General features: G+C 50.3%; 1 protein-coding gene across 7 annotated transcripts in view; it reads right to left on the bottom strand.

Annotated features, from left to right (window-relative positions):
- EEFSEC (eukaryotic elongation factor, selenocysteine-tRNA specific) overlaps nucleotides 1–14,039 on the bottom strand; it is a 171,051-nt gene that overhangs the window by 92,573 nt on the left and 64,439 nt on the right. For all 7 annotated transcript variants that reach the window (XM_081246905.1, XM_081246900.1, XM_081246902.1 and 4 more), the window contains exons 3-4: nucleotides 7,012–7,108; nucleotides 4,784–4,948 (exon numbers count right to left, since the gene is read on the bottom strand). In XM_081246905.1, coding sequence (XP_081103031.1) covers nucleotides 4,784–4,948; nucleotides 7,012–7,108 — 262 coding nt within the window. The remainder of the gene's footprint in view (nucleotides 1–4,783; nucleotides 4,949–7,011; nucleotides 7,109–14,039) is intronic.

Genomic DNA, 14,039 nt, shown 5'->3' with positions numbered 1-14,039 from the left:
AGAGGGGGCTCTCGGGGTCTGAGCCGTGATGGCCGGTGAAGCGCAGGAGAGGGGAGCCTGCCTGTGGCTGGTCCCGGGTCCCTGACTCTCCTTCTGCACCATGTGCGTCTCCGACAGTTCCTGACATTACACCCCTGATAGCCAATCACTGCCGGAAACATCACTAGCCTAGCATCCCAAGATCAGATCTTACCGACGGGTTCCCCCTGCTGAGGATGCAAAGAGCCAAAGAGCCTGAGGAGAAGGCTGGCGAGTCGCAGGATGTCTGGGTTTAAAGCAGTCTGGGTCTAAGTGGGGTTTGGTTTTTCTCCTTCACTCCCTGGGCCCCAACATTCCCCCCCTCAGCTAATGGGCCCCAGCTGGACGGACGTGGCGGCAGAGACAGGGCCAGGGTCTGACAGGCTCCGGCGGGCAGCCTGGCCGGGAGGGGACACAACTATTTAGGGAGGGGCCGCACTGCACCCCTGGGGGAGTTCAAGCGGTCAGATGCGCCCAAGTAGATTAGTGAAACCTGCCTGGGATGTCACTGGCCTGGGGGGAGAGCTGTCCAGTTTGTAGCCTGCCCTGCAGTGCCCCAGTGTCCGACAGGCCCTGGGCACGTGACGGTGAGTGGAGAGCCCGGGCTGACTCTGTGGGGGCTCCCGGGGCAGTGGGCATGATGCCCAGAGCCGGTCTTTGGTGTTGGTCAAATGGCTTCAAATGCGGGCTCCACTGTCTAGGTCTTCTCCCCGGTCAGATGGGGTCATGGGGAAGAAAGGAAGAGCAGAGCTGGCCGTCAGCAAGCGATGGACCCACCCGCAAAGCGCTGAAGGCCAACGTCACCCGCACAACAACCCCAGAGGGTGAGCCGGGGCTGCGATTCCTCACAAGAAAGTCAGAGCTCAGAGGCGTTAAGGGACCTGCCCAAGATTACAGGTAACTGGAAGCTCTTCCTGATTTCAGTCCTTTCTTCCAAAATCTCTATTCGTTTCCTGGGGCCACCACAACACGTCACCACAAACTTTACAGCTTCAAACAACAGAAGTGTAACCTCTAGCAGTTCTGGAGGCCACAAGTCCAAAGCCGATGTGTCAGCTGGGTTGGCCCCCTCTAGAGCCTCTAAAAGAACCCCTTCCATCCCCTCTCCTAGCTTCAGGCCATGCGGGCAACCATGGGCATTGCTTAGCTCCAGGCTGCAGAACCCTAGTCCCAGCCTCTAGCTTCATATGCCCTCCTCCCCAAGAGTCCCTGTGTCACTGGACTTGTCACTGGATAAAGAGCCCACCCTGCTCAGGATGGTCTCTTCTAGAGATCCTTATCTTAATTACATCTGCAAAGACTCTCATTCCAAATAAGGTCATACATATTCTGAGGTTCTGGGTGGACACATCTTTTGTGGGGCACAATTCAACCCACTACAGTCCACCCTCTGGTCCCCAAAACGTCACATCCATCTCACGTGCATAATACTTTCACCCCATCCCAATATCCCAGATTCTCGCCCCATTACAGCATTAACTCTAATTAGGTCCAAAATCTCATCTAAATATCATCAGCTCAAAAGTATCATCAGCTAAGTCACCTAACTAGGCATGAGTCATCTGGAATGATCTATCCTGGGGCAAGACGCCTCTCTATCTGTGGACCTGTAATACTGGAAAACAAGTTATCTGTTTTTAAAATACAGGGATAGGGAGAAAATGGAAGGAACTCAGAGGTCACTGGTCCCAAGCAAGTTTGAAACCCAGCAAAACAAATTCCATTAGGTGTCCAGGCCTGAGAATGACCCTCTGTGGCTTGATCCTTTGCCCTCCGGGCCCATGGAAGCTCCACTGGCCCTGGCCTCTGGGCTCATCTCTCTGGCCTCTGCCGTTATGTCCAGAGCTCTGCCCTTGGAGTCATTCCTCCTTTATCTTGAAGGATAACTAACACATGCTGTGGCTGAGTCCTTCTACCTGCTACTTCCTGCATGTACAATCCCAGAAGTCCAATTGCTTTTTTTTGTTTTTTTTTTTAAATTTTGTCGGGTCTCTGTCCCTTTACATCCTGGTTGGCAGTGTTTCTGATGATATAACAGCCTCAAAAACCTGTGGGTCTCTCATGTATGTGAAGAGGGGATCTATGCCATTCACCAAGAGGGTTCTCCACAGATCCTTCCTGGAGAAGCACGGCTCTGTCCTGGCGTCTGCTAGATATTTGATTGCACCCGTGAGACACACACCCAAACTCTTCAGCAAAGGCTGTCCAGCCTCGCCCGTGGCCTTTCTCCAGGGCACACGCTCTCAGAAGTGAATCTCCTGCTTTCAGCATCCTTTGGGATCTGCACAAGCCAAGAATTTCCCACGCCCTCAGGGGCTGGTTCCCCTTGCTAATCACAGCTCCTTCCTCAATTCACGCCTTCCCTCTCACATTTTACTGTAAGCAGCAAAGGAGAAACCAGGCTGCACCTTCCACACTTTTCTTAGAAAACCCTTCAGCCCAAATCCAAGTTCATTGCTACAAGTTCTGCTTCCCCCGACTAGTAAATTAGAGGCTTGCACAGCAATAGATACCAAGAGGGCTGGAAAGTAGGCTGGGGGAAAACAGGCGCCCAAAAGCAAGAGAATGAACTTTGTTTTTGCCAAGCAACCTCCACGTGCCCAAGTACCACAGCTCAGTACCTGGGACTCTGAGAGGCAAGTTCATCTTTATAAGGATGAAAACAGTAGCCAAAGATCTCAGAAGCCCCCACTCGCACCCCTGAGAGCTTAAGGTGGCCACTGGCCCTGCCTTCGCCTCCTCCACGCCCTGGGCCCCAGCGCTGCGGCCACTGACTGGGCCGGTCATCAGACGCGTCTCCTTCCCTCCAGAGCCTCAGGCGCCCAAGTCTGCGTCTGCTTCTCACAGAGCCCTCTTCTGCCCCTCACCCCCTCCCAGCTGCTGGCCCAGGGCAGAGGGGGAACGGGGCCAGGGGGCCCCGAGGGGTCTGCCGCAGGGGGCACAGGGAACAGAAGGGGATTTAGCGTTGTATTCATTTCCTGCCCCAGCTGGGAATTAAAACACAGTCACTCGTATGAGCTTAGTTTTGTTAAATGTAAGTCTAGTTTGTTTTCATAATTTTGTGCTTTGTTTTTTAAGATTTGCACTTTCAGTACTCGGTGCAACATGGATTTGATCTGAGTAGTCTTTCTATCCAGGACTGACGGCCTTCACAGGAGGCTCCACGGCAGCCAGGGGAGGAGGGGATCATGCCTCACAGTGTCAGGGGACCCTGGCCCTCCAACTCCTGCTGCCGCCCCAGGGAGCCCTCAGGTTGGCCCACCCTGGTCACGAGACTCTTCCCTACGACCCCCGGCTCTGCAGGAGGAATGGGTGGAGGGGAGAGATCTCAAGCTGACGTTTCCTTCACCTGCGGAAGCACCGGTCATTGCTCTCACTCCTGAGATGCCCCTCTCCTGCCTCAGGCTGCCCTGGCCCGGAAACGGCCAACGCCAGGCACAGCGTCAGCAGTGCTCCGGCCTTCCCCTCGCTCAGGGCAGACCCTGAAGACATGGACCTCCCCCCAGGGGGATGGTGAATTTCATGTGTCCACTTGGCTGGGCCACACGGCCCAGATATTTGCTTAAGCATTATTCTGATTTCTGTGAAGGTGTTTTCTGGATGAGATTAACATTTAGATGAGTAGACTTGGAGTACAGCAGACGACACTCCATGATGATGGTGGACAAGGCCTGAACAGGACAAGACTGTCCTCCCGGGAAGAAGAGGAAATTCTGCAGCCAACAGCCTTCAGCCTTCAGATTTGAACTGCGACTCTGCCCTGGGTCTCCAGCCCGCTGGCCTCACAATCATACCAGCCAGTTCCGTAAAATCTCTCTCTTTGTGTGTGTACACACACACACACACACACACACACACACACACCCCACCCCCCCCACCCCCCCCACCCCCCCCGTCGGTTCTGTTTCTCTGGAGGTCGGTGACTAATACACCCAGTGAGCCAGACAACCACAGGCCCCCGGACTCCAGTCCGGGGCTGTGAGCACCTCCAGTGGCCGGCACCGTCCCTGGCCTCGGACACAGGCCGAGAGCAAGCCTCCACTCCCCTGCACTGTAGCCTCCTCTGAGGACCAGAGACCTTCCCTGGACGCCAGAATTCCTGGGAGCTTTGCGAGTTCTAACCAGCCCTTGTTCCCCACCCTGGATTCCCCACGGAGAAGGGCGCTTAGGGAGCTCTAAGTTCTTCTTTTCCAGTAAACAAAAACCTTAAGCAAAGCCCACCAGAGGGAAGTATCAAGGCCACTGGACACCTTTTAAATCAGAGCCAGGCCAGCAGTTACCAGGAGTCGGGGGTGACGGGGAGACCCCAGCTGCCAGCCTTCTCACAGGTCTTCCACAGATGACGTGGCAGCTGCCAGTGTCACTAGGAATGTGACACTCATCTGGGTGGTGTCCAGACTGTACGGCTCTGAGCAACACAAGGTTCTAATTGTGTTTAATTTGCAATCCCTGTGGTGAAGCAAAGGGGACCCAGAAATGAGTCCACACGTACTTGCCACCCTGACCTGGGGGTTTGTAGAAAGGGGGAGGGGTTCCACCCAGTGCCCTCACTCACGGGCCACATGCACTGGAGCCCACACACCCTCTGGAGGCTCCACTTCTCCATAAAGAATGCCTGCTTGAGAGTCTCCCAACGACCTGGGGCTGTTCCGAGAATCGGGGCGAGCATGGGGGCAGGATGGGAGAGAAGAGGGAGCAGGCCCCGCAGCTGGAGGGGCACAGGGACAGAGGGAGGGGCCCAAAGGAAGGGCAAGGCAACACTGACCTTGAGGGTGGGGATCTCCACGCTGTCACCAAGGCTGACGGAGCCTGAGAGGATGGTCCCTGTCATCACGGTGCCTTGGCCTTTGATGGAGAAGCAGTGGTCCACAGACATGAGGAACGGGCCCGAGGGGTCTCTCCTTGGGATGGAAATCTGGGACGTCAGGAGCTAGAAAAGAGATGCCGGTGCCACACCCTGTTGGGAGAGGAGCTGGACGGGGCGGCGCAGAGGAGAGCAGGGGGTGTGACCAGGGCTCGGCAAGCTGGCCCCGGAGCTCAGAACGGACCACCTCCAACTGCACTCCGAGCCTCTGCCGAGGCCCCACTCCCTCTCTCGGTGCAGAGGGAAAGGGCCCGCGGAGGACGCTCCTTTACCCTCTCCCGCTGGGACTCCCGCAGCGGCGTCCCGACGGGCTGGGCTCCAGGCCCGCACACAGCCGCGGAGGCAGCCCACCGAGGGCACCCGTGGCCACGTCGCTCCCCAGCCTCACACGCCCGCTCACACTGGGCATCGGCCACCGGCCAGCCCTGGCAGCTCGCCAACCAGTGTGGCCTCCCCCTCCCCCTGGCGATGCTGCCTCTAGAAAGCTCTTGCGCTGGCTGTGTCGCCAGGTAACATGCAGCTGGGATCGTCTGCTTGTCCACTCCCCCGCCAGGCCATGAGCACCCCAAGCAGCTCCAGCAGCTGCATCGGGGTGCCTGAAGGGAACCTGAAGGACATGCCCAGGGCATCAGCCTCTGTCTGGCAGGGCAGGGGTGAAGGCCCCTTCCCCAAGCCCCGGCGGGGACAGCGGGACTGGCCCTCCGCGGTGGGTCTGCTTTTCCTGTTCTGCACACTCTCCCGCGTGCTTCCACCTCAGCCAGCCCCCCGCCCTCGTGCTCTGCGGTGCTGCCGGAGCTGATCACCAAGAAACAAATGGAAATCAAGACCACGTTAGTCCTCTTGCTTCTTTCTGATTTCGTTAGGGAAGAGACTGTCAAAAAAGTATTTGGTAGTGAATGTCCCAAACTCTCAGTCTCGTGATAACTACTCTTGTGGAAAAAGACTAGAGTCGCAAAACAGGCTTGGCCTGAGATTTGCACAGAGGCTTCTCAAAGGAATATATGAACAATTTCAATAGCCAGCATGTTTGTGGATTTTGCTTTAACAAAAACAACTGTCCCAGGTTCCTAGACCAGTGCTCTCTGGAGCTGATGAAAAAGTAACAAAAGCTTCACCCAGAAAATGTTTGTTTTGCTAAGTCAGCAAGGTCAGCACCGTGTAATCACAGCAACAGCAGCCGTGCATGTGGTCACACCTGACCCCGGCTCTGCGGACCCAGGGCAGGTGGGCCCCAACACAGTCAGCCTGGATCTGAATCCCAGCTCCACCTCACGCTGACTGTGAGACAGTGGGCAAGTCACTTAGCATCTCTGAGTATCAGGCTCTTTCTTAGCAAAATGCGGATAAATACCTTAAACCTCTCAAGTCTTGTTAACAATCATGTTATCGTGGATGTTAATAATCACGTACAAAAAGAGCTCAGGGTGGTGCCTGGTACGTGATGACCAGTCTCACCATCCAAGTAAGCTCTGATGCGGCACCATTCCAGCATGTTACACGTGGGAACACGAACTCCACACGCCAAGCGGTGGCACCATCTCCCTGACTTTATAAGTGAGGGTACCGAGACCAGAGAGAGCAGGTCAAGCGCGGAAGGTCACAGAGATGTGGCGAGGCCAGTGCTCTAATGCGCCGTCCAGGGCCAGGGTCAAGACACCTCACCCCCGCAGCCTCTGAGCGGCCCGGGGGCTCAGCAGAGGGACTCCACTCTCACCCTGCCCGCTGGGTGCCCCGGGCCCTCCCGATGGCTGGGCTCCCCCTCTGTCCGTGATCCCCAAGCCTGGCGGAAGGGACGAGGATGGAAGCCACGCTGGACCCGCCTGGGAGGGACCCACTGGAGGGGCTGGCACAACCCTAGGTGCTGGAGTGGGTGACGCAGCCCCAGAGCCCCAGCCTGGCGGGAGCTGCCTCATGGATGAGTTTGGCGGGGAAAGGAGAGAGGAGGCTCACGAGGATGTGGACAGCTCTGCAGAGCAGGGGCTGCCGACTGGAGGCCTGCAGCTCTGCCCTGACTGAACTCCGTGAGGAAGGCGAGGGAGGTGGCACCGAGGGGTCAGTGTGGAGAGTCCCCTCGCTGGGCCCCCCCTGGAGTGAGCCGGAGCCCCCGACGCGGATCAAGCTGGCGGTACCTCAATGAGCTCTGGGATGCCCTGTGGAGCTTCTGTTTCGGGGGCGTCCGGTCCCCCAGGCCTGGCCGCCACGGGTAGGATGGGTGCACCTCGGAACCTGGAACAGAAAGACAAGTCCCACCACGGTCACCGATGAGCACGACGGGAGGTCTCTGCTCTCACCCCGTCGAAGGCGCCGAGGGGGCGGCGTCGCTGTGCTCCCACCTGGCAGAGCAGGGCACGGAGGCCCGAAGGGAACGCCTCGTGTTGAACGAAAGAAGTCAGAAGGGGGCTCCTAGGTTTAGCCGCTACTCCAAACCCTCCCTGAGGAGGAGCGGTGAAGCCCAGGCCCCAGGCCCCAGGCCCCTGAATAAAGACGCCCTTGGAGAGGACCACGGGGCACAGCCCGGCCTCCTGCAGAGACTCGGGAAGCACAGGTACTGAGAAGTCCCTGCCAGACCTGCCCGGAGGCCCCCTCCACAGCCTCCCGGCCTCCTGGAGAGCCTGCCTCTTTAAGAAAAGACTCTTACTATGAGTATACATTTACCTTTTCCACTGGAAAACAAAAAATCAAAAAACAGAAAAGAGAAAATATACAACCCACAATCCCATCACTGTGGTGTGCTTTCTTCCAACCTTGGTTTCTCCGTGCATTGCCAAGGAATTATTTTTTTCATATTTTGGTTACAATATTCATACAATTTCATATCCCTCTAGTTTATTTACCATTATATCAGAAAGAATTTTCTATTGAAAAATAACAACAGCAATGATAATAATAAGACTCACTTGACTAAGCCAACAATACGACCTGGACGCTTTCATTGAAACCCCACAAAACCACCATGGAATTGGCACCATTTTACAGATGACAAAGTGAGGCTTAGAGAGGTGGATTAATTTGCTCCAAGTCACAGCCATCAGTCTCAGAGCCAACCTCCACCCCACCCGATTCCAGAACCAGGGCCCACAACCACCGTGTTAAACTCCTGCCTCCCCGCCCCCCGGCCACCTCTTCTTGCATTTTTAACAGCTGCATAACAGTGCAGCTCAGAATTCACATGCTTTCCCCCAATGTGTCTCATTTAGAACATCCCAAATTTTTCACTATTGTGAGAAATATGTTGGTGGATATGACTTTTTCTTTTTTTTTTTTTCTTTTCTTTTCTTGGCCTTGATTTGGGATAAATTCATGAGGTACAGGTCAAAGACTCAACAAACTGAAAAATCAGCAAAATGTGGAGTGAGGACATTCGAAAAGGGTCTTCTCCATAAGGCAATAAGAACACTGGGAAAAATGACCAGAAACAACCTTTTCAGAACTCTGCAAATTAACCAAAGGCTCGCAGCAATCTATGGAATGTTTAGTCAAGGAGAACAGCTGAATCTCAGTAAGAATGAGGGAACTTTGTGGCATTTTTACTTGCCTTATTCCTACCCACTCCTCCCCAACTCTGCAGTAGCCTTAATAACTGGAGTCTGTATTCAGAGTGGAAACAGCAGCTTGACAGCCACTGAAAGCGGCAGAATGTGTCTGAGCTCCATCAAAGCCCCTTTCCCAGAGAAATGTCTTTATTTTTCCTCTCTGGCAGTTCCCTGGAAGAGCCCACCCTTAGACCGAAGCGGGGGCTCAGGCCTCGGAGTCAGTGAGCCAGGACCCGCCCTGAGCCAGGGCCCGTCCCACGCGCACGTCTCTGCCTGCGCTCCGAGCCCCAGGCCCAGGGCCGCAGAAGGGGAAAAGCGTGTGCTGAGAATTCCAGCGATTAACCATAAAGCTTTCGGAAATTTAATTATTGTTTATCCAAACCCTTTTGGGCAACGTATTGTAACAAAACATAAATGCGTTTCGGGCTGGGTGTCTGGCCCTTTCCCAGGCTCCAGAGAAGCTGGCCTTGTTGGTTTCCTGAGCACACCACACAATGGGGCATCCTGGCTGCTGGCAACCCCCCGGGGACAAGAGGCCCCTCCTGCCTGGGTTCCAGACCTAGGCTGCTGTCTGGGCTCTAGGAGCACAGGGGGCTCCAGCCAGAGATGTCAGGAAGAGCGCTGAGCACAGGCCCACAGCCCAGGTGGGAGCTGACCCAGAGCACAGCCGAGGGCGCCTCCTGTTCCCAGCGCCCCTCCCCGCCCACCCCACCCCGCTCCCTGCGCAGCTGTGGTACCTCATGGCACGAGCCGGGCCCAGACCTGCTGACTGTACATGCAGGCTGACCTTCATCAACATACAAAAACAACTCACATCGGTTAAAAAAAAAAAAAAAAATGCATATGAATCTGTGTGTGTGTGTGTGTGTGTAACTCGTGTAAAAGATGTAAACAAAGAGAGTCTATGTTTTAGGTTTGGAATAGCAGAATTCAAAATAGTGATACTAAAAAAAAACAGCGATACTTATTATGCCTTATTTTTCTCACCAGTCGAGCCAGATACAGAAGCCTGGGGTAATGGTGAGCATTGGACTGATTGCACTCAGGAAAGCCCTAGTACAGGGCCGCGCACACAACAGGTGCTCCACACGCTACAGCTGTTGTTACGAAGCCCCTACGATGTGCCAGGCCCCACATCAAATGCTCCCTCATAATAAACACTGTGAGGCTGGAGTTACGAGCTCCCACTTTACAGAGGAAGAAATACCAACGCTGAGAGGTAAAGTGAGTCAGCCGTAGAGCAGGTACGGAAGGCACACCTTGTAGGAGCCCGCTGGCAGGAGCCAGGTCACGTGGATTTGGCATCCCACCTGATCTCGGGGAGAAGGTGGGCACTAAGCATATGGCCGTGGCTAAAACATAAACAAGGGAAAAGAAAGGGTTTAAAAGCAGGAGGAAACACAGAGGGAGTCTGGGAGAAAGATGCACCAAGGATGCTGTCAGACAATAACGTTTAGTGGAAAGATAAACAAAAAAGCCTGGAACACAGAACAGTGTCAATGCTGTAATAACGACTACCTCAAACTGTGTACAGGTGGGAAAGACTGACAGGGTTCCGAGGGGAAAAACACTTTAATTCGCTGCATTGGAAAGATTGTGGGTACATTTTTATCTTCTATTTTTATTTCTGTTAACATTGATAAATGCTTATGCAAGAGTAATTTTAAATGCTTTCAGAGATAAAGAAAAACAAAGAAAAACAAAGAGCTTGACTACATAAAAACTAGAAACTTCTGTATGTTAAAAAAAAAAACTAAAACAGAAAGACAAACAACAAATGCAAAAGACTTATTTGTAGGAAATATGATAGACAAAGGGTTAATTATTAACAACATCCTTATTAATATTAAACACTCCTGAATATCAAAAAGAAAAGCATTAAAATCACGAGGCAAATAGACAAAACACATGGGCACAAATTAAACACACAAAAACACAACTATTTAATACACTTAAGGAAGAATGTTCAGTCTTACCAGTAATTAAAGAATCACATATTATAACAAGAGTAAAACAACATTCTATCCTAAATGTTTCGAATATGTATTTTTTAAAATATTTTTTAAAGTCTTTATTGAATTTGTTACAATACTGCTTCTGTGTTTTTTTTTTTTTTTTTTTTTCTTTTTGCGGTACGCGGGCCTCTCACTGTTGTGTCCTCTCCCGTTGCGGAGCACAGGCTCCGGATGCGCAGGCTCAGTGGCCATGGCTCACGGGCCCAGCCGCTCCGCGGCATATGGGATCCTCCCAGACCGGGGCACGAACCCGTATCCCCTGCATCGGCAGGCGGACTCTCAACCACTGCGCCACCAGGGAGGCCCTGCTTCTGTTTTATCTTCTGGTTTTCTGGCCGCGAGGCATGTGGGATCTTAGCTCCCCAACCGCACCCCCTGCATTGGAAGGCGAAGTCCTAACCACTGGACCACCAGGGAAGTCCCCAAATACATTTTTAAATTAGATACTAGAGCTCACCGCTGGCACCTGTGTGAAATGGAAAAGAACACAGAGATGCACAAAAGGTTCTGAAGGGCTCCTTCCCTTTGACCTATGACCCCATACCTGGGGCTCTCTCAAGAGGAAAACCCGAAAATACAGACAAAGTTTAATGATGGTCAAAGATGTTCACCCAGGACTATTTATTTACAAGAAGGAAAACTTAAGCCATTTCAAAGGGTCAGGAACAGGGTGATGGTTACATGAAGAATTGCTCTATATAATGTTAAGTAATAAAAGCAGAACTCAAAAATGTAAATACTTCATGATTACAATTATATGTTTAAAGAGGGAGAATTGCATTCAGCAAAGTTGCAGGGTACAAGGTCACTTGTGTTTCTATACACCAGTAAAAAAAATCTGAAATGGAAATTAAGAAAGCAATTCCACTTTATAATAGCATCTAAAAGAATTAAACACTTAGGAATAAATCTAACCAAGGACATGTAAGGCTTGTACACCAAAAACTACAAAACCTGTATAAAAGAAATTTTTAAGAAATCTAAATAAATAGAAAGACATCTGTGTCAATGAATTGGAAGACTTACTCCTGTTACGGTGTTCATTCTATCTAAAACCATCTACAGATTCAATGCAGTCCCTATTAAAATTCCAACCATCACTTTCTGCTGGAATGGAAAAGCAGATCCTCACATTCCAATAGGAGGGAACTGCAAGGAGCCCAAATGGCCAAAATAATCTTGAAAAAGAAGCAGAAAGTTGGAGGACTCAGCTTCCCAATGGAAACTTTCCTCAAAGGGACAGTAAGTGAAAGAGCGCAGTACTGGCATAAGGACAGACAGAGACCAGTGGAACCCACATATATTTGGTCAACTGATTTTTGACAAGGACCAAAGGGAAAAGGACAGTCTTCAACAAATGGTGCTAGGAAAACTGGATATCCTCAAATGAATGGAGGTGGGCCTTTAACATATACCATACAAAAAAAATAACTAAAAATTGATCAAAGACCTAAACTTAAGAGCTAACACAATAAAATTCTTAGGAAAAAAATTGGGGAAAATCTTCATGACATTGAATTTGGCAACAATTTCATGACTATGACACCAAAAGCACAGGCAAAAAAAAAAAAAAAGAAAGAAAAGAAAGAAAGAAAAGAAAAAAGAGATTGGATTTTATCAAAATTTAAAACTTTTGTGCATCAAGGAGTACTGTCAAGAAAGTGAAAAGAAAACGTACAGAATGGAAGAAAACATTTGCAAATCTGACAAGGGATTAATGTCCAGAATATATAAAGAACTCCTTCAGTTCAAGAACAAAAACAACGTGACTAAAAAATGGGCAAAGGACTTGATAGCCGTTTCTCCAAAGAAGACATACAGTAGCCAATAAGCACATGAAGAGATGCTCAACATCAGTCACTAGGGAAACGCAAACCCAGACCACAATGAGACACCACCTCATACCCACTAGGATGGCTATGAGAAAAAAGGAAAACAACAAGTGTCAGCGAGGATGTAGAGAAATTGGAGCCCTGACGCACTGCGGAGGGGGATACAAAATGGTGCAGCCACCATGGAAAACAGTAGGGAGGTTCCTCAAAAAGTTAAACATAGAATCACCATGTGATCCAGGAATCCCACTCCTAGGTACACACGCAAAGGAACTGAAGCAGAGACTGGAATAGATATTTGTACACCAATGTTCATAGAAGCATCATTCACAACAGCCAAAAGAAAACAACCCAAGTGTCCATCAAGAGATGAATGGATAAGCAAAATGCGGCCTATACACACAATAGAATACTATCTGGCTATAAAAAGGAGTGAGATTCTGACACACGCTACAACACGGATGGACCTAAAGCATTATGCTAAGTGAAGCAAACCAGACACAGAAGGCCAAATACTGCATGATTCCATTTATATGAGGTCCCCAGAACAGTCAAATTCACAGAGACAGAAAGCAGAACAGAGGTTACCAGGGCCTGGGGGAGGAGGCGGGGGGGGAGGAGTGACTGGTCAGTGGGGACAGAGTTTACGTTGGGGATCATGAAAAAGGATTAGGTTACAGACAGTGGTGATGGGTACACAGCTTTGTGAAGGTATTTAATGCCACTTAATTGTACCTTTACAGATGGATAAAATAATAAACATTATGTTATGTGTATTTTACTACGATTTTTTAAACGTGGAAGAAAGGGTGGGGGTGATACTATGCACGGTGAAAAGACAGGAATGGAGTAAACCAAAATGTCAGCAGCTGCTCTTCTGAGAAACCTTTGGGTGGTCTCCACTTTCTTTTAACTCCTTTTCTCTATTTTCCAAAGGTTCTTTCGATTACTCTTTGGATAGGAAAAAAAAAGTTTTGTTTTTTTAACACTTCTTAGGTTTTGATATGTACATAGCTCAGCAGTCTAAATTTCTCCTTTCTAGAAAGTTTCTTCACATTTGGACCAGCATTTACAAAGGATTTTACCTAACAAGGGACCATAAGAAAAGGAAACCGACACTTTTAAAATGATTTAAAGAAGTTCTCGGCTGCACGGAGGTAACAGCTAAGCTCTCCTAAGAGGTGACTGCCTTGGCTGGCCCGGGCCCATCGGCCCACTAAGCTTTCCTTACTGGAGCTTTTCCAGCCCTGTGCGTGCTGAATGAGGAGAGAAGGGATGTCAAAGGCCCTTCAGTGGCCAATATCCTCTGGATGTGTGAGAAAGGCTGTGATTTGACCTTCAACCAATAAATTAAAATAGGAATAGTAATTTAAACACGTAAGTGAGAATTTTCCTTAAATTTAACTAATCGAAATAGTTGATATTAATTTACCCTTAATAGTATCCTAAGCCCCTCCCAGGTCTCGTTTATAGCAAATGACACTGACATTGTGCTGGGCTTTTATGCAGGAGTCCAAAGGACCTGGTCTCCCCTTTCTGACAAGTAAATAAAACGGCAGGGAGATCAAATAACTCACTAAAAAGAAGATATAATTTTTTATCTTCCTTTTTACAGTCTCATATCCACTTCCGCTGGGAATAACAAAGTCTGAATTCTTATGCAACACTTATCTAAATGTGTCGATTTTATCAGATTGATGAATTTTGCTAACAAAAGCAGCACTAGGAAATCTTTTATGACATATTTGGCCCATTCTCAGGGCTGAAGCTTTAATTT

This window comes from Mesoplodon bidens, assembly GCF_964165515.1.
Source record: "Mesoplodon bidens genome assembly, chromosome: 10".
Taxonomy (NCBI): domain Eukaryota; kingdom Metazoa; phylum Chordata; class Mammalia; order Artiodactyla; family Ziphiidae; genus Mesoplodon; species Mesoplodon bidens.
This window is presented reverse-complemented; position numbering and strand designations above follow the sequence as displayed.